The 21,903-nt window shown below is 56.9% G+C and overlaps 8 protein-coding genes across 8 annotated transcripts; 4 read left to right on the top strand and 4 right to left on the bottom strand.

Moving 5' to 3' along the window:
• Positions 1-76: 76 nt before the first annotated feature.
• Positions 77-1,799, bottom strand: BCV69DRAFT_246210 (mitochondrial carrier; the record flags this gene model as incomplete). Its single annotated transcript, XM_025490193.1, has 5 exons — positions 77-202; positions 299-802; positions 872-1,361; positions 1,441-1,615; positions 1,712-1,799. The coding sequence occupies 5 exons, from the start codon at positions 1,797-1,799 to the stop codon at positions 77-79; spliced, it is 1,383 nt and encodes a 460-aa protein (XP_025349363.1).
• Positions 1,800-2,044: 245 nt separating this feature from the next.
• BCV69DRAFT_281214 (SRP54-domain-containing protein) lies at positions 2,045-4,249 on the top strand. The gene is made up of 3 exons (XM_025491899.1): positions 2,045-2,910; positions 2,997-3,629; positions 3,731-4,249. The coding sequence occupies exons 1-3, from the start codon at positions 2,102-2,104 to the stop codon at positions 4,176-4,178; spliced, it is 1,890 nt and encodes a 629-aa protein (XP_025349362.1). The 5' UTR covers positions 2,045-2,101; the 3' UTR covers positions 4,179-4,249.
• Positions 4,250-4,496: 247 nt separating this feature from the next.
• BCV69DRAFT_276208 (hypothetical protein) lies at positions 4,497-6,785 on the bottom strand (the record flags this gene model as incomplete). The annotated part of the gene is made up of 1 exon (XM_025491103.1): positions 4,497-6,785. One exon carries the CDS (start codon positions 6,783-6,785, stop codon positions 4,497-4,499), a length of 2,289 nt encoding a protein of 762 aa, XP_025349361.1.
• A 4,355-nt stretch (positions 6,786-11,140) lies between these two features.
• BCV69DRAFT_135994 (hypothetical protein) lies at positions 11,141-12,875 on the top strand. Its single transcript, XM_025489256.1, has one exon. The coding sequence runs from the start codon at positions 11,382-11,384 to the stop codon at positions 12,693-12,695; it is 1,314 nt and encodes a 437-aa protein (XP_025349360.1). The 5' UTR covers positions 11,141-11,381; the 3' UTR covers positions 12,696-12,875.
• BCV69DRAFT_281210 (hypothetical protein) lies at positions 12,726-14,123 on the bottom strand. Its single transcript, XM_025491898.1, has 3 exons — positions 13,825-14,123; positions 13,693-13,751; positions 12,726-13,616 (listed from the first exon to the last, which is right to left on the bottom strand). Exons 1-3 carry the CDS (start codon positions 14,084-14,086, stop codon positions 13,056-13,058), a joined length of 882 nt encoding a protein of 293 aa, XP_025349359.1. The 5' UTR covers positions 14,087-14,123; the 3' UTR covers positions 12,726-13,055.
• A 148-nt stretch (positions 14,124-14,271) lies between these two features.
• On the top strand, positions 14,272-17,453 carry BCV69DRAFT_292722 (hypothetical protein). Its single transcript, XM_025493809.1, has 2 exons — positions 14,272-14,668; positions 14,741-17,453. The coding sequence occupies exons 1-2, from the start codon at positions 14,318-14,320 to the stop codon at positions 17,303-17,305; spliced, it is 2,916 nt and encodes a 971-aa protein (XP_025349358.1). The 5' UTR covers positions 14,272-14,317; the 3' UTR covers positions 17,306-17,453.
• Positions 17,354-19,927, bottom strand: BCV69DRAFT_267418 (asparaginase-domain-containing protein). The gene is made up of 4 exons (XM_025490831.1): positions 19,821-19,927; positions 18,695-19,740; positions 18,078-18,624; positions 17,354-18,006 (listed from the first exon to the last, which is right to left on the bottom strand). The coding sequence occupies exons 1-4, from the start codon at positions 19,825-19,827 to the stop codon at positions 17,462-17,464; spliced, it is 2,145 nt and encodes a 714-aa protein (XP_025349357.1). The 5' UTR covers positions 19,828-19,927; the 3' UTR covers positions 17,354-17,461.
• Positions 19,928-20,253: 326 nt separating this feature from the next.
• Positions 20,254-21,870, top strand: BCV69DRAFT_281206 (Septin 3). The gene is made up of 5 exons (XM_025491897.1): positions 20,254-20,303; positions 20,392-20,590; positions 20,731-20,983; positions 21,063-21,380; positions 21,471-21,870. Exons 1-5 carry the CDS (start codon positions 20,279-20,281, stop codon positions 21,699-21,701), a joined length of 1,026 nt encoding a protein of 341 aa, XP_025349356.1. The 5' UTR covers positions 20,254-20,278; the 3' UTR covers positions 21,702-21,870.
• The last annotated feature ends 33 nt before the right edge of the window (positions 21,871-21,903 follow it).

Genomic DNA, 21,903 nt, shown 5'->3' with positions numbered 1-21,903 from the left:
GGAGAAAGCGATGGGAGAAGCTGTCATCGATGCTGGTCATTGGAGCGGCCGTTCATCTACTGCTCTAGATCCTGTCTCACGCAGCCGAGGAGGCATCTCTGCCTCTGTCTTCTCTCGCCTGCCTTTCTTGCCTCTCTCGCAGCTGAGCTTGTCCTGCTACCCTGAGGGCAATCTCGTATATGCTGAACATGACCGCGGCATTCTGATCAGGTAGACACAGGGACAAGGTAAAAGGGAGGCAATCGTCAGTGATGCTCCAGCTGGCACGCTAGACCCCTCATCTTCGCAGCCTACTCACTGGTACCACTCTCATTAGATGTGCGCTCAAACCTCCATAGAGGGAGGCTGCCCCCTCCTCCTTCCACACCAGCTTAATAGTCTGTAGCAGACCTGTGTACTTGCGCACTCCATTGCTGTCCTGCTGCCTCAGTCGTGTCCGTATCACCTCGTGTGGATATGTGATGAGGGACGCTGTGAACTTGGCCAGTCCCGCAGAGCCAATCGTGCCCATGAGCTTTCCGGAGAGAGAGTCCTTGTCTGCAGTAGCAGAGGCAGAGGCTTTCTTCAGGCGCTCGTACAGGACCCACTGGATCGTCCCCTCTGCCACACCTAGGTACGATGCGGAGAGACCCTTGTACAAACCCCGCACGCCCTCTTGCCGCACGATCTGCAGCGTCATCTTTAGTGAATTGGTGCTTGGGCGTGGCGGCGAGCGAGCGGGACGGAAGAAGGCTTGATCTTGGGCGAGAGCCATGGAGCGGGCTGCTGACCTGACAGTCTGCGAGGACTGACCTGTAAGAAGCTTAGCAGAGGTGGTGAAGGGGGCTCTGGAAGAGGAAGCATGCGATGCTCCGGCGCCCAGAGTGGAGACCGGTGACCGTCTCACTGCCGCTGCTCTCACCTCCTTTGCTGCCTTTTCTACTGCGTGTGACTCGAGCTGTAGTCTTGTCTTGACGACCCAAATGGGATTGGTGGCGGTAGCGGTCGTAACCCCCGCCAGACTCGCCGCCGCGAGGTGAATGATGGGCGTCTCCCTTCCATTATTGAGCTTCTCAGCGAGAAGGATCTTGCCGTTGCCATAAGTATAGAAGTTGATTGATCGAGCCGGTACTGCTCCCACCAGTGTCGGGCCAAGGCCTTTGAAGAGGGCCCGCGGGCCTTCCTTCGCCGCGATCTCCTTCAGGAGGTGGCCCGTCTCGACGAAGGTATAGCTCAGCCGCTTCGTTGCTGCCCACAGGCCTTCTGAGCTACCCGAGGAAGCTGCGACGCTGGCGGCCTTCTTTTGAAACAAGTCCGATTGTAGACGGGTCTTGACCACGTCTAGGGGCGCTGTGATGCATCCTGCGCACATACCTCCCACGCTGGCGAAGCAAGAAGATCATAGTGAAAAGGGGTAAGCGTATGAATAATAGCCCTCACTTGACTGGTGCTGCGACTTACCCTCCAGCAACAAAGTGCAGCCATCCCTTTGGTGGCTCAAGCCTCTGCTCCTGCCGAGCGCCCTCGCTGCTGCTGTCCGCCTGCACCCTCATCTGCTCCACTCTGAGGTCTACTGCCGCTCCGGGGTCGGGATGTGGCAAGTCTGCCCTCTGTCGCAGCTCATCGTTTGATAGTGCTGACTTCCGTGCCGACGGAAAGATTCTGAGGGCTGAAGATGTTGAAGATGATGAGGAGGAAGAGGAGGCGTAGGACGATGAGGAGGCCTCGCTACTGTCTGGGTAGGCGTTGGCTGATGGTAAGACGGGTGAGATGGTAGCAGACTCGCCTTCGCCTGGCGACGCTGTTGCAGGATGAGGCATGACGGCGGCGCCTCGTGACTTGTACCGGTATCAGATGCTGTCGTTCTGTACCCTGTTGAACCTCAAGTGCGAGCTGCGCTTATGGAGTGATCTACGATGGACGATGGTATCCGGCGACGTGGTGTGGTCAGGAAGTATCGGAAATTTCAGCCGTCGCACGGTCGCTGCACCTCTGCCGCGGCTCATCTCGTAGGCGGGGAGACGGACGACGACGGCGCATCGCTCATGCTCCCACCCACCATACTCATCCTACAAACACATCGCAGCGCCCATCGTCATCCTCACTCACTTGCTGCTGCGCGATGGTCCTCACATCACTCGGACGTCGCATCAACTCGGCGTTTGCAGACCTCTCCCGCGCACCGCAGGTCGACGATGCCACCATTGAGGCCCTCCTCAAGTCCGTCTGCTCTGCCCTGCTAGAGTCAGATGTCAATGTCCGCCTCGTCTCCGAGCTGCGCAACTCGGTACGAGCCGAGGTGAAAGAAGGGCTCAATGACAAGAGCAAGTCCTCGTTGCAGGATGGTCAGCGCAAGGCCCTCGTGCAAAAGGCCGTGTTCGACCACCTGGTCAAGCTTGTGGACCCCACGCCAGGTCAAGAGCAATGGAAGCCCACGAAGGGCAAGCCAAATGTGGTCATGTTCGTTGGTCTGCAGGGAAGCGGTAAGACGACGAGTGTGACCAAGCTGGGACATCACTACGCCAAAAGGGGTTTCAAAGTCGGACTCGTCTGCGCCGATACCTTCCGTGCGGGAGCCTTTGATCAGCTCAAGCAGAATGCCTCCAAAGCCAATATCCCCTTCTACGGTTCTTATACCGAGACCGATCCCGTCGTCATCGCCAAGCAGGGAGTGGACTCTTTCAAGAAGAATAGGTTCGAAGTCATCATCGTCGACACATCGGGTAGGCATCGACAGGAAGCGGAGCTCTTCGAAGAGATGGTCGAGATTGCCGATGCTGTCAAGCCGGACATGACAATTATGGTCTTGGATGCGTCCATTGGTCAGGCAGCCGAGGAGCAGAGTAAGGCTTTCAAGGAGGCAGCAGGATACGGAGGTATCTTCGTCACCAAGCTTGATGGTCATGCCAAGGGAGGAGGAGCTATCTCAGCGTGAGTGCAAAGAGGACAGATCGCAGAAGGTGCGATCAGAAGGTCACTGACATCGTCTCCTCTACCTCCTCCACCATTGCGCCCAGCGTTGCTGCTACGCATACACCAATTCTCTATCTTGGACTGGGAGAGCATATCGCCGATCTCGAGATCTTCCGTCCTGCCCCCTTCATCTCGAAGCTCCTAGGTCAAGGCGACCTGACAGGTCTGATGGACAAGATGGAGGAGGTCCGTACTCAGAATCCTGAACGTCAAAAGGAGCTGATGAAGAAGCTGGAAGAGGGCGGAAAATTCACAGTGCGGGATTGGAAGGAGCAGTTGGGCAACATCATGGGTATGGGCCCTCTCTCCAAGATCGCCGGCATGATCCCTGGTATGGGAGCCATGCTCGGTGGTGGCGGAGGCGAAGGGGACGAGGCCGCCAACGGCAAGATGAAGCGGATGATGTACATCTGCGATTCCATGACAAAGGAGGAGCTGGACTCAGACGGATCTCTCTTCTACACACCTGTGGGCGGAAAGGGCAAGGGGAAAGCCAAGGGCAAGGAGGCTTCTTCTAGCAAGTCGAAGCAGGTTGCCAAGGTCGACGAGGAGGGCAAGAGCAAGGAGAAGAAGAAGGCCAAGCAGGTCAAGGTGAGGATGACGGCTAGGGCCAGGAGGGTGGCGCAGGGTAGCGGGACAAGCGTAAGAGAGGTAGAGGAGTTCTTGATGCAGTACAGGTGAGTATCCGAGCTATGGAAAGACAGCTTTGTGCTCCTCGAGCCCATCAGACTGACCCATGTCATGATCTTTTCCGCCTTCTCTCCCTTCTCCTCCTCAGGATGGTGTCCAAGATGGTGCAAAGCATGGGCGGTCTCGCCCGCTTCAAGCAGCAGACCTCCGGCGCCGGCTCGCGTCCAGGCGCAGGCGGCATGCCTCAGCTCCCACCAGGCGTAGACCGCAATCAGATAGCGGCAATGCAGAACATGCTTCCTCCGGAGATCAAGGCGCAGCTCCGTCAGCCCGGTGGGCGGGAGAAGCTCATGGCACAGATCCAGAGGGGGGAGATCAATCCTGCCGCTCTCATGGGTGGAGCGGGTGGGGCAGGAGGCCTTGGTGGGTTTCCTGGAATGGGAGGAGCTGGAGGAGCGGGTGGGATGCCTGATCTAGGAGCGATGATGCAGCAGATGGGAGGTATGGGAGGAATGGGCAATATGATGAAGATGTTTGGAGGCATGATGGGAGGCGGAGGAGGAGGACCGGGAGCAGGCGCGGGTGAGGGTCGTTGAGCCACCTTGTACTTTCTCCGTACGTATCCTTGAGGGAGTGGTACTGCAATCAACAGTATTCAAGTCAAAACAGAGCGTCACGCTGCGAAAGAACAGAAGGAGTGGTACAAATTGGATTCTATGAACATGGCTATACACCGCTGGTGCGAGCCAGTGAGGGCGATCATTAGACATGAGTGCGTGATAGGAGGCCCGAGTAGACGGGCACAATTTCCTAGCATGATTCTCGTAACAACGTGACGAGTCATTGAGTACATCCCCTGATGTTTGAAGGGCCACTCCCAGCATAATTCTTCAGAAGCTCTATTCACGAAGTGATTACATCGCATCTGCCTCCTCTTCTCGCTCCGTGCTATCCTCATCCTCCACAGGGATAGCAGCAGCGTGAGCCTTACTCGTCGTAGGAGTCGTGCGTCCCGAATTTGCAGCTGAAGCAGAAGGTGTACTGCGAGGCGTGGGCTTACTGTACTTTTTGGCCCAACCACCAACTAGACCTGCTCCAACGGCAATGAGAATCGTGAAGAGCATGCTGGGTATAAGTGCCGAGAGGGGTGGTCGTGGTGGGAGGTCTTTGGGTTTTGGAGGAGGAGGAGGAGGTGCCGATTTGTTCGATGAGGCTGGCGAAGTCAGTGGTGGAGAAACGACCTCGTTCGCAGCACTTGGGTGTCGATGAAGACTACTGGGATGCCTCATTGCGTCCTCCGCTGCGAGGGAGGCTCGACGACTGGAAGCCGAGGCCGACTCGACCATTGAGGGTGTGAAACTCTTGGCGACGGCAATGGGTACGCTGGCGGCGTAGGTGAGCGGGTGGAGCACGAGATGGTCCAATGCGTGCCTGGTGAGCTCCATCGTCGTACTGCTGCGACGACTGGAAGGGTTCGTGCCAGGGGAGGTTTCGCCAGAAGTCGTGGTAGCCGTGGTGTTGGTTCCCGTGTTCAGCCCATCTGAACTGATTGTACTCGACCCCGAGTCATCATCGTACTGCCCTTCTCTCATTTCAGAGGCAGCCCTTTGTTTGCCCTTGCTTTGCGAGTGAGCCCATTTGCGACTGGGGGCCACATCGTCCCAAGCGGTCAGGAAGTAGCTCATCATCAGGCAGCCTACCAGAGCCATGACGGTCGCTCCCGAAACACACCAGATGAGTGTGAAGTGCAGTAGCGGTCTAAACAGGGGGCCTGGCACAGATAGAAGCGACCTTGAGAAACCTAGCGCGTTGGTAGTAGTCCTGAATAAAGAATCTTGGGCGTGTTGCAGAGAGCGAGATAGAGGCAGGTGTTGGAGGTCCAACGGCGTAGGGTACTCAAGAGCAGCTTTACTTTCCGGCACGCTCCCACCGGTTCTTCGAGCCGCGAGGGATTGCTTGATTCTGTCCTTTTCCCCATCCGAGAGATGAATGGAGCCTCGAGGGCTCTGATGAGCCATTTCGCCGGCAGAGCCAGGACGTCGAGAAGTCGCGGTACGCTGGGATGCGAAGCCATCTCTAGACAAGGTCCTGGTCCGTCTCCGAGACATTGTACTGGAGGACGCAGAATTGAACCAGTGCTGAGCTCCACTTGCTGCAAGAGATTCTATTGCTGAGTGGTTCGAATTTGTGGGCGGCTCGGTAGTACGTCTCTGCGGCAAACCTGACGTGGGGTCGGCGGGTAGCCGCGATGGGAGAGCTTGGAAGAATTGCGGATTGAGGAGTCCCTCAGCAGCGAATAGCCCGGTCCTCGTTGGCCTTTCGGATGACTGAGGAGTGCGACTTGCGACTCCCTCGGACTTGAGAGGCGCTGCCTGGTCCAGCTCGAAGTTGACCTTTCGAGAGGCAGCTCTGCCTGTACTACGGGAGAACGAGGAATGAAAGGAGAGTTGCGTGGAATGAGAAGAAGAAGATGCGGCGGACGTGTGCGTCTGTGCAGCACCCATTGCAGAGAGAGATACAGCTGATCGTGTCCGTCTGCGGTATGATGAGCTTGTTGCATCGTCCTCTGCCTCCGAGCCAGAACTGACCTCTGGCGTGCTCGACAGTGGCGATCGTGATCCGTATAACGAGAGCGACGGAAACGGCTTGGGCTGGTAAGACACCTGCGAGAGCGGCTTCCGCCTTGTATCCGTAGTCGTAATACCTGAAGGCTCCTTTAGCGATTGCGGCCTGCTTCGAGGGGCCTCACTGCCTCGCAGCGGAGTCTTGCCCTTCCTTGTAGTGTCAATTGTATCAGCTAGCTTTGCGGATCTCGGGCTCTTCAAAGGCTTGTCGAAGTTGGTCCGCATGGATGATACAGAGCCGACGGTGGAAGAGGCACGAGAGCCTGCGCTTGAGCCTTCTACATCCGGGATGTCTCTTGAGGGAAACACAATGCTGCGTGGCGCAGGAAGAGTCTGCAGACGAGGCGTGGTAGGGGTGCTGCTGATATCTCTCCGTCCCCGCCTGGAAGTGGACGTCGGTACGTTCAGAGAATTGGCGTTGGGCTCGTGAGCCTTGCGGAGACGCTCGGCCAACTGGCCTTCTGGAAGCACATGCTCCCACCATCCATCAGATGACGAAGTCGAGCTTCTCCTGCCATTCCTGCTTTGGTACGGCGAGGAAGGAAGAGAGGCAGCCTGCCTCGAAGATGTACGAGACATGATGCGCTGCTAGTGAGCCCGAGGGGCAAGTGTAAGGCGTTCGTTCTTCGAGTCACTCTGCTTCCAAACGCCCTGAGAGTATCGTGCAGGATGAGTTGTGATGGAGGCACAAGATTGTCCTGCTAGATCGAAAGACCGAGTTACGATGTCGCGGTACCGAAATGTGACACAAATGTGCTCTCTGTGTGGTGATACAGAGTCTGTATGAGCACCAGGCCTGGGCACGTTCTGCTGCCAGTCGTTATCGTAGGATGCCAAGACCAGCTGCGAAGGTGGACTTGCGCCAAGAGATCCCACGAGGTCGCGGAGGCGTATATTACTCCTGAAGAGGTGGCGGTGGGTCCCACGACTGTGCCGGAGAAGCTTGTCTCTCGGGAGCTATTATGAGATTCTGATGCCGTGTCTGGTGGCTCCTATGGGACTAAGGAGATGAGGACGGGCACCCGCTCCGTGTATGCGAGCCAAGAGTAGCGATCACGATGGAAGAGGGCTATGCGACGAGCAGGCAGAAATCTGCAACGGCAGTGCCGGTGGTGCGAGAGGGAGAGAGATCGTGGACCCGCGGAGACGATGTATGTGCGAATGAGAGTCGACGACGATGAAGGGAGGCGAACGACCTGATATGAGTTGAGCAGACAGACGGAGTCCGTAGGGCGATGACGAGGAGCGAGGGTGTGGCTCCGAGGTGAGAGCCTTTGGCCCTACGCCTGCCCCGTGGGAACGTGTAGGTGTTGCTCTCCCCGCCTTCCTATTCCTATCGCTGGGCGGAGAGAATTCGCAGGCGATGGGCGCTCGCTGAGCGTGAAAGGGCTAGGCGGCGCGCAAGAGGGCGTGAGAAGCCGATAGATAAGGGGGAAAGATGGGCCAGTCAATGGTGGAAGAGGCTGTGTATGATATACGAGTATCCCGATGATTCTAAGGATGTAGCTGGAGTCATGAAGGCTCGCAGAGAATGCTTACGTCGTCGGCATTATTGTGTGAATGGGCTTGCCTCCCTACGGCACACGACCGCTATCACCGAGGAAGGACCTGCAAGGTGGCCGGATGCCTCGGCCTTGTCCTACCGTCTAAAATTTCAATGTAGCCCCGGTACCTTCCACAGAATCGCTGAAAATTAGCATCGTGGCCCCTTCCCTGTTTTGGCCTCATTCATGTACAGCGACCGTCGCTCCGTTTTGTTCCGAAGAGACCTTTCCAGACCTTTACGCTCAACAAAGCGTAAGGCCAGGCCGCGACGCGCTGGGCGCGGCGGGGTCCAAGTCGCCGTCCCGCACGCATGCCCAACCTGTGAAAGCCGAGAAGCGAGGAGCACACCTGGCCGCGATGTTCAGCGCTCGCAAGCAAGGACATCAGCGGGGCCCGATTGCACCTCCGAGATCTCGAGATGAGCACCTCAGGCCGCTTCTCTATCCCGCTGAAGAGCGTATGTCGGCAGCACTGACCTTTCAAGCCCTCGCGTGATGCGCACGCAAGGGCTCAATGTTTGGTTTTGTGCAGCCCGATCAAGCTCGGCACTGGTCACAAGCGTCATGGGGCGAGTGATGTAAAGCTGACTCCTATCACACTTTGTATTACTTCATGGGTCCGCACTGTAGGAATTTCCGAAAGAACTAAGCATTGGAGTCAAAGGTGAGGCCCTCTGCACGTCCCGGCAATGGATGAAGGCTCGACACGTATTGCTGCCTCTCAACATCTGCTCAGATGGCAACGGAAAAGGCGAGGAGGCAAGGCAATAGTAGCTGTGTAAAGAGCTGCTCCGTCGATCGTCTCCGGTCAGGGTGCTACGCTTCCTGAGCCATCTTCTTCGCGCAAGAGGCAAATCTTTCCCCACATCGCTTCACGCTGTTCCACCTCGGTGCTTGACAGCTCAGCTCAGACACATGAAGCCGGCCCGTCCCGGAGAACTGGTATCGATTGAGCGAATCGATAGTGGAAAAGCGGGGCCTGTCGACGCTCTGTGCTGCTGCCAGCGCTAGCCGAGCTGCGCTACCCAGCCAAGCCCGCCACTCCCTGTGTCTCACTGAGCTGATTCCCGGTACCAAGACCCGGCTGTGCGGTTCGGAGCGTCGATCGATCGGGTATCTTCGCCCATCGCCGGGTCGACTGTCCACGTGGGCGGACGGTTGTCCCGTTTAAAGTTCGCGCCCAGCGCCGCGAATTCAGGCGCCGCCTGACGCCGCCCATCGTCAGAGCTGGGCGTCTCCATCTTCAGACAAGCCGGCGGGCCGCTTGACAACCGTGTACCCGAAGCGGACACTAATCAAGGTATAGACACCTGATGTGTGAAATGGAGATATGTGGACGCAAGCTTTACGGCGATTGGAAGTATGCTGTGAATACACTTTAGAGAAGGAAGCTTTTCGGCCCTTCGGCCCTTTGTTCACCAATCTTGTCGAGCGCGTGGCCCTGCTGAGGAAATCTGTAGGCATGCATTGAGAGAGCGCCCGCGGATGTCTCACAATCCAGGAACCGGTCGAGCGGGAAAGCAAGCTCAGCCTGTCCCGGAGGTTGAAGGCCCCAAGACTTGTCTCTGAGGCAAATACACCGTGAGTTGCTGTCTTGTATAGTAGACCCTAGTCGGGCCGAGATCGTACCAAGGCGGTGCGCAAACCTTACTATCAACGCAAGGACGAAGGATGCTGGCTTAGCAAACTTGGGTTCTGACGAGTTCTCTGCCGACACGACAAGATGACCATCAGAGCTCTGCTATCCAAAGGTCTACACATAGCACGACCCCTCGCAGACATTGAAACCTCCGCTGCCGCCCAAGCGATAGCCCCGATCTGAGTGCCGCCGGAGCTGTACTATCCTCACTGACCTAGTCAGCCGAGAGCGGCGAGCACGCATACAGGTAGCTCTCCGATATTTCCGTGGGCACAGACATCGTCGACGGCAATTGGATTCCTGTACTTTCCCTGCCTCCTTGCATTGCTCACCTTGCGTTGTCAAGGCTAGTGGGCCCAATCTCTACCCGATCCCGCTTTCTTGCTTCTCCACGAAGGCAGAGTGAGATACTGAGAGGAAATGCATGATCACAAATCAACCTGACATATCGGGACCTACTTACACGGACGGGAGCGAAGTCTGACGGTTTGCAGAATTGGTTCCGTGATATCCCACACCAGTCTCTGGCGCTACAAAAGGCAACAGGACGTAATACTCTCCTCGCCTCTCGTGCTGTTCTTTGTTTCATTTCAATTCGTCCGGACGTCTTTGCTTTCGCTTACAAAGTTGCACACCATCACAGTGCTCACCGTGACCCTTATCCGAGCCGACCCATTGTAGCCACGACTTCAGGTGAGTACGCTGCCAAGCCCGAAATCCAGCCTCGAATACATCTCCTCGACTGTCAGGGTTCATACCCCACGAGGCCGACGCTCGCACTATCAATGGGCCGCATCGTACTGCAAGCGAGGTCGCTTGTACTCGCTTAGAAAGTAGCCGCTCGGAAGTCGCGAAGTGATTGATGGCAAAGAGCCGCTTTACACTGCTTGTCGTGGAAGCATGTGTCCCTGCTCATCGAGCGCTGCAAAGCAGTCGCTCCCAATGCAGATGCGTAGTCGAAAGGCTAGTCCGACAGCATTTGTCATCTCTGGTAGTTGTCAATCGCTGCGCCGATCCATGCCGGAGCTGCCTAGCTCTTCAAATCTGGGCCCATAAAGATGATCAGCAGTCACCGTCGCCTTCTGCTCCCCAAAGTAGGCCCGACGCAAAGCCGACGGCCGAGGGGGGAGGATGGCATGGCAGGAGGGCATTCCTGACCCGACAGAATGCGAGACAGGCCCTCGGAGAATAATTTGGCCCCACGCTGCAGCAGCTTCAGCTCCGCGGAGGTGCAGAGCAACAGGGTTTGGCCGGTTGGTCAGGCTTGGCTAGTACAGAGGATGGCACCCTTGGCGGGAGATTCCGAGGGGGATGTCTCAAGTGCGAGGGAGTTCCAAAGGGGGTCTGGCGGCGTTGATGGCGGAGATGAGGGGGGGCACCTTGCGGGTTGGCCGCGACTGGCGTGGTGCTTTGGGAACGCAAGCGGAGAAGCAGCGTCCGCGGCATGGCAGCAAGGTTTGGCGTCCCGCCCGAGCATTGCGTCAGGCACATGGCACACGATTCACCCGTGAACCTTGATTCCCTGACAATACCATGCTCCGACGACGAGACACCCACACACCCGTCTCGGGGGAAAGGAGCGGACAAAGGCCTGGTTGAGCAAGCTACTCCCTCGGCATCACTCGCGACTTGATTGTCTCAGAGCCAAGATGATTCCAGAGACAGCCCACAGCCACCTCTTCTTGCCGTCCATGGCCATGCTCTGATGGGATTAGCAATCCGCTCCTCTTATAACATCGCAAGCATCCCTTGGCCCCGCTCTGACCCCCTCTGTCTCCTACTTTCCCATCACACACTACATTCTTCAGTCGAACAGATCCCATTGCACATTGGGTACTGTTCCACCTGCATTCACGCATAGCATTCCCGTTTACATAGTCACTGTCACACACCTCATCTTCCTCTCAGCTCGCATATAGCGCAACTCAAAGCACCTTCCCATCACCTTACCCCGTCTAATATCACACCTACCAGCACTCTCAACCACGCAGCATGGACGCCAGCCGTAGCAGCATGTCTACGCGAGACTTAGACGGAGCATTGGCACAAGCCGCACGCCAAGTGGAGCTTGCGCGCCAAGAGCATCTGTACCTACAGCAAGAGCATGAGCGCCTCCGTCTCAGGCAGCGACTCGCGAGGGAAAGAGGAATGGAGCAAAGTGACAGGGAAGCTCACAGAGAAGCAACTCGACCGGCACAAGGCGGACGTGAGGGTCACCAAGACACCACAGCCGACAACTCTGCTCAGCAAAGGGATCATCCCGTCTACCTGCTCAATTGCAAGGGCTGTGGTTCTTTCCTCTCCGACCGGGGAATGAAGGCTATTCTGCTGCTCAAGCCTCATGTGACTCTCTTCTCGACCGACGTCATGCCGTCCAATGTAGGACCCCTCTACCCAGCCTCCTACAGGAATGCAGACCGCAGCCTCACACGATCCGCCTCTTCAAGCGCTCATCCCGCAGAGCGTCAAGTGGAAAGGACATGCGACTGCCTCACCGAGACCCTTGGCTGCTACGGCTGTGGTGCCCAGATCGGTTACCACATCATCTCTCCATGTGCCAGGTGTACTGCCAGCGTAACGGATCAAAAGAAGGGCTCTAACGGCCATCGTACAGTTCTCCACTGCTCCGAGATCACAGCAAGGGAGAGACGCTACGTGCCAGGCGAAGCCGGGGTGCGCTGCGCGCCTACGCCTTGTCCCTTTCCTCAAAACACCAACAAGGACCGCAAGCTGGCCTCTTCGATCGCTCACGGAGGATACTCGAATGCAGTGATGAACACCTTCCACTGGGGTCGAGGCTCACCTCTGACTAGGGACAACGCGCCATTCGACCGATACGCTCGTCCTGCCCGACGAAACGTGCGCATGGTACACATCGACCGCTCTGGCCCTTTCCATATCCACCGGCAGCGCATGAATGGCATCCGACCCGAAGAGATCGAGGATGACTTGAGCGACGGCGACGAATTCCTCGATCTGGACCTTGCCGCTCCTGAAGAGGACGAGGTGGAACTGCAGATGCAGCTCGACACGGACCTCTACGACGAGCTGGAGCAGGACAAGTTCGATGTAGGCGGCGGACGAGCTAGAGCTCTCTCGGCTGCCTCGCTTGTCAGAGAGCAACGCAGGCAGCAGGCTGCTGCTGCTGCCGCTGCTGCGAGCAAGAGCGGGGGTAGCGGCATGAACTCTGCCCGACTGCTCGAGAGGGGAGCAGTCGTCTACTGGGGCGACCTGGTACCTGGTGGGGAGAGGTGCCAGCCCTTTGACTCGGACTTGGCATTGCAAGTGCCAGTGGCGGTGAGGTAGTGGTGACGTCCTTGCGAGAAGAGATTTGAAGCGCTCTTCACTACTCCACTGCATGACGCTCGTGCAGTTCTTTCTTCGCGTTCCTTTCCTGACTATGCTAATATGCCAAGTAACGTTCAAATAAGCTCCATGCTGTACATAGCCTACTGCATTTATGTCTCCTTCCCTCCTCTCTCTGGTACTCTCATATGCATCTTATAGTCACACTGCTTCTCATTCACCATCTACTACCATCATATATTAGCCTCATATCTAATCGCATGCATCATATCGTTCCTCAGAGATTGATTTCGAAGTGTGAGCATTGCAATGCAAAGCGGTTCAGACGAAGCTATACATCTCTCCTCTCCGGTCCAGCTCTCAGCCGAAGAGAGCCTGATCGAAGCTGTTACCAAAAAGACCCGCCCAGCTGGGCGGCTCCGCAAAGCGGAAGCTGGACGCCTGCCCTTTGCTTTGCGTCCCTGTCCCTGTCCCTCTGAGCAGCTCTGCGACTGCTCCTGCGAGGTAGTGCGCATCGGGCCTATTGTCTCCCTCTGCAGCGAAGAGGAGCAACACGCCCACGTCTAGTTGTGTTGGTGTCTTTGCAGCAGTCTCATCTGAAGGTATTGTGGATGTAAGGTCGGCTAGCAGGCGTCTTGTGATGCCCGTCGAGGAAGAAGGGATGGGCGTCTCCTTCTCCCCCTCTTTGCCCGGGAAGTGACCCAGCTCTGGAACAGATGCACTCAGTTGCGCTAGTAGAGCACTCGAGGTAGAGGAAGAAGAGGTCGACGAGACAGATATGTGACGAAAGAGGGACTGTTGCGAGTTCATCTCCTCCTCTGTACGAAGGGCATTGTCCACGCTAGATAGGATCAGGACTTGGGCAAAACCTTGGGAGCGGACCCAGGATGTGAAGCGCTTGCTGAAGGGCCTTTTGCGCGCCTATAGGAGTGCAGGATGGTAGAAGTCAGATGGATGACGCAACTAGGAAAGCCAGATGATACTCGAAAGAGCTCACCTTGAGGACCGGACTCCTTTGCTGAATGACAGTGAGCTTTGAAGAGGGGTCGGAGTAGACTGAGGTGGATAGGTGGAATTCATGGTGTGAGCCACCTGTGGTCGATGCTGAATCTCTTTCAGAGCTGCTCACCTTCCAGCGACGTGGTAAGGCCTCCATTTCCTCCCTCGTCGGATCCTACGAAAGGAATCAGATCTCTAGTCGCATCGAGCCTGGCCACTCTCTGCAGCTTGAGCTCGGGGCTGTTGATGAGCAGGTCTACCGCCAGCTGTGGAATGCAGGCATGCGACACGACAGGCACGACGAGGACATGACCTGTGAAGTCTGGCAATGATGCACTCGCTGAGATTGGATGGCAGTAGCGTGGCAAGGACGACGACGAGGGGACGGTCATGGTGAGGGAGTGAGTGCTGCAGTACACACGTATGGCGCCGCAAGGAACGGAAGCAGCGAGGAGTCGTCAGCGTCGAGGTGCCTTTTTGACATGGCCCATGCGCAAGTGCGCGGGGGGGCGTCATCCCAGGGATACGGCCGAGAGGAGGCGAGGGAGCGATGCCTCAGCTCAGTCTCACACCCGCACTCACCACCACCACTCCTTCGCAACCATCTACGGAGACCCACAAGCATGACTGTCATGCCGCAGGCCGACACAGGCGCAGCCTCTTCGTCGCTGCTGGGGCTGCCCCACGAGCTCATCATCGACATCCTCTCCAGACTCGACCCCCGCGATGTGTCGGCGTTGGGCAGGACATGCTCTCACCTCAACCACCTCATAGAGACTTCCTCTGGCCTCTGGCGGAACCTCTACCTATCCCGATGGGACCTCTCTCATGATCTCGATCCCCTTCCAATCGCCTCGTCCAGCAAGGGAAAGGAGACACAAGGAAGTGCTTTGCCCTCTATGCAAGAGCTGGTCAAGCAGAGGCGCAAGGCTAGGAGCGATCTTCGCAGGGGAACAACCAGTCTACATAGCATGGTGAGTGGGTGGAGCATCAGCATCGATCGAGTACTGCTGTAGCTGAGTACCATCACATTCGTGTCATCTCAGCTACTGGACCATTCAACGACGCTGCCCACACTCATAGCCGCACTGCGGAGTCGCAGCCGGCGTCAGACTAGCAAGACGAATCCCAATGGCGACTCGCCGTCCAGCCAGACCGCTGCAACCTTTGCTTCTATGTTTCCTTCCAATATCGAGGGCGATTTGAGGTGGGCCACCTTTGTCTACCCTCGCGAAGATGTGCTTAACCTTCACGACTGGCAGCATGCTGTCAAGCAGGAAGAGGCGAACCCAATCGAAAACAAGCGTAGCTCGAAGGGGTATGGGGCCAAAAGCAATAGCTCGAATGTCGCCGAATCATCGCCGTCATCATCGAAGAAGCCTACAGCATCCAAGACAGACCAGCGAACTCGGCGCTCCTCACGCATCCGCAGAGCAAAAGTCCCTTCTTCCCTGTGGGGCTTCCTCAAGAACCCAACGGAGGACAGTAATGATGACTTTTCGTTGACCAAAGTATCCTTCGATGAGCAGCTCGCAGCAGAGCTCCACTGCTTGTACGGAGTGAGGAGGATGGACCCACCCTTGATCTCAGATAGGCAAGGCAGAGTCTGGAGAAGAGACCATGACCGTCTCGCTCCAAAGAAGCGTAGGCGAGGCTCAAGAGCTGGAGAAAAGGGGCGAAAGGCTGAGGAGGACGAGGAGATGCGCTACGAATCGGTTGAGCCTGAGTATGCAGGCGAATCTGCACAGGCGCTCCCAGCTCCTTCCAGACCCTTGCGAGGTGATGCAGGGGAAGATGTGGACATGCACTTCGTCAACGGTGCAAATGCGAATGACGATGACAATAATGATGGCAACGGCTTCCTCGACGGCTCCGGAGAGGAAGACACCGATGAATTTGATCTGTGTCAGTGGGCTCGACTGGGCTCCCGAAACGGAGTTGCGGGCTACCGTGACCTTCGCAGTCGTGCCAAGGAGAAGATCTACGATGTGGGACGATACTCGTACGAGAATGCCTACGGACCTTTTTTGCCCTTCAGAGCTACCGATGCTCCTTTGAGTCGCCGCCATGGGGTGACACCGGAAGGTTTCCCGATGCATCTCGCAGAACGTCTGCCTTTGTTCGCAGCAGTCGACATGGACGATAGCGGCGAGGCACACCTGTCTGACGATGACGACAGCATTGGGTCGGGCCCAGGTCCAGATGATCCAGTGGTGGAGATTGAAGAAGACGAAGTCGAGGACCTTCGCCGAGATCGGGAGGAGGCGGGGGATGCTTCCCCTGTAACCTCGACGGGCTGGGCCAGTCCTCGCGTCATCGATATCGACGAGATTGTGGAAGAAGGCGACGAAGAAGAGGAGGACGAGGATGACGACGACGACAGTTCTCAGGGCTTCCCCTTCTTCGACGACAACAGTCGAGCAGACAGATTCGCCCAGATGGTGCAAGAAGTCGCAGCCTATTCTGGGTCAAAAGTGCGCAACACAGTGGAGCGCATCCGTCGACTAGAAGCAGGCGAAGACCCCGACAAGCCGAACCCCCGGCCTGTCTGGCAGTCTCAGCCTCGCAAACGATCCTTGGTCTGGCAGAGGCAGCGGAGCATCGACTGGGTCCTGCTCGAAGCCATCATGGTCGCTGTACACTGCAGTCTGACCAGCGCAATTACGACGATGTTCTGGGGCCGGGGCTTCAAGCTGCCCCGTGGTGCTAGAGGCGATGCTGCCAATGGATACAGTGGTCGAGATGCGTGCGTCCACCTCCGCTCACGACGTCTTATCGAACCGCCGTGTGGTTGGCATCTCTCTCGAGGAGAGGTGGAGCAGGCTAGAAACGCAGAGACAAAGAACAAAGCTACTCAGCCCACCGACGACGACGACAGTGGCATCGTCCTCGAGGCCCAGCCTCGGCCTCAATCTAGTGGCCTAGAGAAGCCCTATGACTGGGCGCGAGCCGAGACTTCGACATGGGTTGGCACCTACTTTTTCAGCGACTACCCGATGTTCCTACGCTACAATGCCTCTCTAGCTCAAGACCCCACCGCTCTGCAGAATGGCGTCAGCCTTATGCGTCACGAGGAAGCCGTAGGAGACTGTCTGCAGCTCCGTCTTGAGCTCAACCCGATGGAGCGTCAGACCGCTCAATTCGAAGAAGGTGAAGAGGAAGCCCTCTCCAACGGTCCCGAGGATCCGGAATTCCCCACGCTCCGCTTCACCGGCCATACCCTCACGCACCACGAGGAGGAGCCACCGCAATTGCGCGGTCGAGCACATGGGTACGTCCGCCCCGTGTACGCCACCGATGGAAAACTCACCCGCTTCCACGCTTCTTCGGGTCAGTGGCTCCCTGAGATTGCCGGCGTGCACTGGAAGATCACGCACGCCTACGATGGGCAGGATCGCTGGTCCCTTTCAGGTGCTCAGGCTGGTCCACCGGGAACCAGAGCACCCATCTATGGAATCTGGAGCGATGTTGAAGACGAAGAAGCCAGTCCCGTAGGACCTTTTTGCTATATGAATGTGGATAGTAGACCTTGGAGAGAGGTGGAGAGGTTGCTTAGGGAGGAAGAAGAGGGTGAAGAGAGGAGGAACAGGGTGAGGGAACGGAGAGGGTGAAAAGATTCTCTGTGGTGGCGGGTCGATGTCTCTGAGTGTATCTGAAGGCGAGTCGATGTCTCTTATTGTACCTTTTGCGGCCTTGGCATTATACTATACATTCCTAGTGACGTTCCACAGTGATGACGTTTGTTCTCTCATCTAGTCGAGTCTAATCTATCCCATCGCCACCTCCCAAGCCTCCTTTGACCTCTTCTTCTCTTCCCGACCAGAACTTCCACTTCTACCCCTGATCTCTGTACTAATTGCGCTTGCACCTTCACCATCCGGAGCCTCTCCAGCAGCAAGATGAGCTCCAGCACCGCGCAGTGCAGCGACTACTTCTACATGACCGCCCGAAGCGGCGAGAAAGAGGGGACTGCGGCCACCATAGTCCCTCAAATGGACGGAGCAGCCCGCTTGCAGTAGCGCCTCGACGCATGCAACGTGACCCGAGGCGGAAGCTACGTGCAGTGGGTAGGTCGAGTCCAGGGGCGGGAGAGAGTTGCGTGGGTCGCCCTTTCGAGAGGAAGAGGGTGTTCTGTGAGACGACTGATGAGGAGTGGCTGAGGACTGAGAGACGTCTTCCTGTCTGCTACCGTCGTGAGTGGAAATGTGGATGGAGGGAGTAGAGATGGTCGCTGATTCTAACTGGGGGAGGGCGGAGAGGTGCCACTCGAGCGAGGCGACGTCCGCTGATGCTGCCGCTCGATGGATGAGATCTGTTGCATAGGATGGAATGGTATCAGTAGCCTATCCAAGACGTCAGGTAGCGAGGGGAACAGTAACTCACATGGTAGAATGGCGCGCTCTGCGCTGGCGATCTCCCGTTCAAGGGCTTTCCCCTCGGTGGAAGACTCGAGCGCTGTCTTCGATCCAGCCTCCCCTGTCTCGTCACCACCAGAGTCATCCTCGTTGGTCTCGTTAGGCCTCTCAAGAATCCTGCCGAGTAGGTCGGACATCCGCGCTCGACTACCGCCATCTGCTTTGTCAGTCGTCGTTGCTCTGCGATTGGCAGAGCTACCTCTTGCGAGGCTGGCCGATGAAGACGAGCCCGTCAGTTCGCCGCGTAGTGACCTTCCCATGAGCTCGCGCACCTCCTGTCTCGAGAGCTCGGGCTTCGAGAGCAGATATGCTAGCTTCGTCAGGGCACACTCAGGCGTCATGTCTCCACCGGCCACGACATTGACCGCGGCCAGCTTCTTGCCTACGGCATATATTGCGGAGACTTCGCCCTGAAGGCATTGAGTGATATTGATGATGACCATTCCTGCTTCCGTCGCCTCCCTGAAGGCTTCTAGTAGATCGGGTCTGCTGGGCGCATTACCAGCTCCGAAACTCTGTCACATGATAGTGCAAGAGTCAGCAAATCAGGTCATGAGCGAAGGAACACGGTAACGACAGACTCACTTCTATACACAGGCCGCTCAGACCGGACTTCAGAAAATGTTTGATGGTATGCGTCGGCATACCAGGAAAGAGCCGGAGAAGAGCGACGTCTGCGCTCATGCTCTCGTGAGCCCGGAACGGCTTGACTGTCCTCGGCCTCTCTACTAGGTGCCAAGCGACATCAATTCCGATGCCAACTCGAGCCAGCGGTGCCATGTTGGGCGAGTCAAAGGCAGCGAGCGCATTGTTACTGACTTTGCTCGATCGATTGCCTCTGTACAGCTTCGAGGCGAAGAAGAGACCGACTTCGGGGATGATGTAGGACGATGCGAGGATGAGGGCGCCGAGAACATTTTCGATGGCATCATTGCGGAGCTCGCTGAGAGGGACCTGTGCGCCAGTGACGATTACTGACTTGCCTAGGTTCTCGAGTAGGAAGGAAAGTGCCGACGCCGTGTAGCTCATAGTGTCCGTCCCGTGTAGGACAACGAATGCATCGAAGGATGTGTAATTGAGCTCAATGTCCTTTGCCATCCTTGTCCAGTCTTCCAGACCCATTTCGGAAGAATCGAGGAGAGGGTCGTACTCCAGGACGGTGTAGCGTATGCGCTGCCCATTGTGACTCGACTTTGGAGTGACCAAGGACGGAAGTTGCATGGAGAGGGTTCCATCAGGGAGGATCTGCTGTGACAGAGCATAGCGAGTGGAGGTCCCTTCCGGGTCAGAAGATCTGACTTGGATTGGCTTGCTGAAAGGAGGGCCATTTGTGAGGAGAGAAGAGGATGGGCCGGGTGAAGGAGCTGGCGAGGCTCCCCTTGAAGTTGCTGCGCTTGTGGGTGAGGCGGGCCGAGTGGGCGGTCTACTCTGGCTGTATGCGTTGGACCACTGCTGGAAGCGCTCGGTGGTATCGCTCCAGGAGAAGATGGAGTCAGCGTGAGGATCGTGGAAGCGCGTTTGGGTGCGCAACGTCTCTGTGAGGAATCCTGGGAAGGGGGCGTATCCGCTGGAGCCATGCTTGATCATGCCCAAGGTGCCGCCTGCGTAGAGGCAGAGGACCTTTGATTCGCCTGTGTGCGCCAGCAGGGGAGGTTGTGAGACATGCGCCTGAGAGTGATAAGGGGTACTTGTGCTCCTCACAAAGACTCACGAGACATGGTGGGCTGCTCTATGGGACCTGCTGCTGAAGGTGGCCGTATCTATATGCCGCCAGTGCTGCTGCTGCTGTTGCTCTGGGGTCCCGGTATCTTCTTGTCCTGGTCACTTTTTGCCTTTCCCCGCCTGTCGCCTCGACGGAAAGGGGGAAGTGGCCGCGAGGGGTTCAGTGGCTCGAGCATGGATTGCGCGGCGCGCCTCGGCCAGCGGAGATGGAAAAGCAGGCGCAACACGCAGGAGCATCACTTCGCCGCCTCGTCGTGGGGACAAGGCAGCAACGACGTACCACACCACTACCAACCACCACACAAGGACTCTAGTCAGAGAGCATATACCCACCTCGTCGTCGCACTGGTACCATCGAGCACCGCACTCAGACGTCTCACACCGCCCACACAGACCAACATGGCATCACGACGCCGTGCGACCAAAAAGGGAGTCTCCTTCTGCCTAATGGTGGTAGGAGCTTCTGGAACAGGTGAACAAAGGAGGACAGGCACAGGGGCCCATCCATCATCTTCGCATCGCTGACTTAGACCAGTTCAACCCTCTCCTCACATCTACAGGCAAGACTACGTTCATCAACACCCTCTGCGAGTCCGAGGTCATCAGTCACAAGGTCTCAGACAACCCAGAGACCGCTCACATTGAAGAGGGAATCAGGATCAAGCCAGTCAACGTCGAGCTGGACGAAGATGGTATGAGGATTGGTCTCACCATCGTTGATACCCCAGGATTCGGTCAGAACATTGACAACGAGTACGCGTGAGTCATTGAGCAATCTAGTCTCACATTCAACTCTCACAAGAGCACGAGAGCAAGGGGAGGTCCCCTGACAGCCAAACGGCAGGTACTCACGCCGTCACCTTCACTCGCTCCTCTGACCCGGCGCCCATACCCTACAGCTTCCAAGAAATCGTCGGCTTCCTCGAGCGTCAGTATGATGACATTCTTGCAGAAGAGTCCCGGATCAAGCGAAACCCTCGATTCAGGGACAACCGAGTACATGCCCTCCTCTACTTCATTGCCCCTGGACACAGCTTGAGGGAGATGGACATTGAGCTCATGCGCAGGCTGAGTCCGAGGGTGAATGTCATTCCCGTCATTGGCAAGAGCGACAGCATGACACCCGATGAGCGTGCATTGTTCAAGAAGAGGGTGAGTCTGGTAGCCGCGAAACATTGGAAGTGAGGTAGCTCAAGCTCATGACGACTCGGCCCCTCTGCCCCTACCTCAGGTCATGGAAGACATTGAGCACTACGGCATTGCAGTCTACAACTTCCCCTTTGACGTTGAGGAAGATGACGAAGACACGATTGCAGACAACAGCGATCTCCGAAAGCTGATGCCCTTCGCCATTGTGGGCTCCGAGGACGAGGTGAACATCCAGGGTCAACTCGTCCGTGCCAGGACATACCCATGGGGAGCAGTAGAGGTCATGGACCCCAGGCACTCGGACTTCTCGCGTCTGAGGTCAGCACTCCTCAACACTCACTTGACCGACCTCAAGGAGATTACACACGACTTCTTGTACGAAAATTACCGAACTGAGAAGGTGAGCTAGCAGACGCGGAGACCGGACCAGCGTACGGAGAATGAGCGTGACCGACTGACAGGGCCATCTCACCCCTCTTGATCTCTACAGCTCTCGCGAACTGTGCATTCCGACTATGCTGACGCGCCCATCCCAGGTGATGAGCTGGCCAACCAATCAGTGAAGCTGAAGGAGGAGCAACTGCGACGCGAAGAGGAGAAGCTGCGAGAAATCGAGCTCAAGGTGCAACGGGAGATCCAGGAGAAGAGGCAAGAGCTGCAAGCTAAGGAGGAGTCGTTGAGGAACCTAGAGAGCAGGCTGGCTGCCCAGGGCGAGGCCTAAAAGGTGAAGAGGCGATGCAAGTCGGGTACGATGGAAGCTCCCGCCTGAGCCTCACGATGGGGACGGGGACTGCGAACCAAAACCAGCTTCAGAACGAACACTTCACTGTATCTCCCTAATCCTCTATCACCCTCTTTGTCACTGATGTTCACGACTCACTGCCAGTCACGACCAATTACTCTTTCGATTGTGAGCAATCGAT

Source organism: Pseudomicrostroma glucosiphilum, assembly GCF_003144135.1.
Source record: "Pseudomicrostroma glucosiphilum strain MCA 4718 unplaced genomic scaffold BCV69scaffold_3, whole genome shotgun sequence".
Lineage (NCBI taxonomy): Eukaryota > Fungi > Basidiomycota > Exobasidiomycetes > Microstromatales > Microstromataceae > Microstroma > Microstroma glucosiphilum.
Note: the sequence above shows the minus strand (reverse complement) of the source record. Positions and strands in the feature narration are given on the sequence as shown.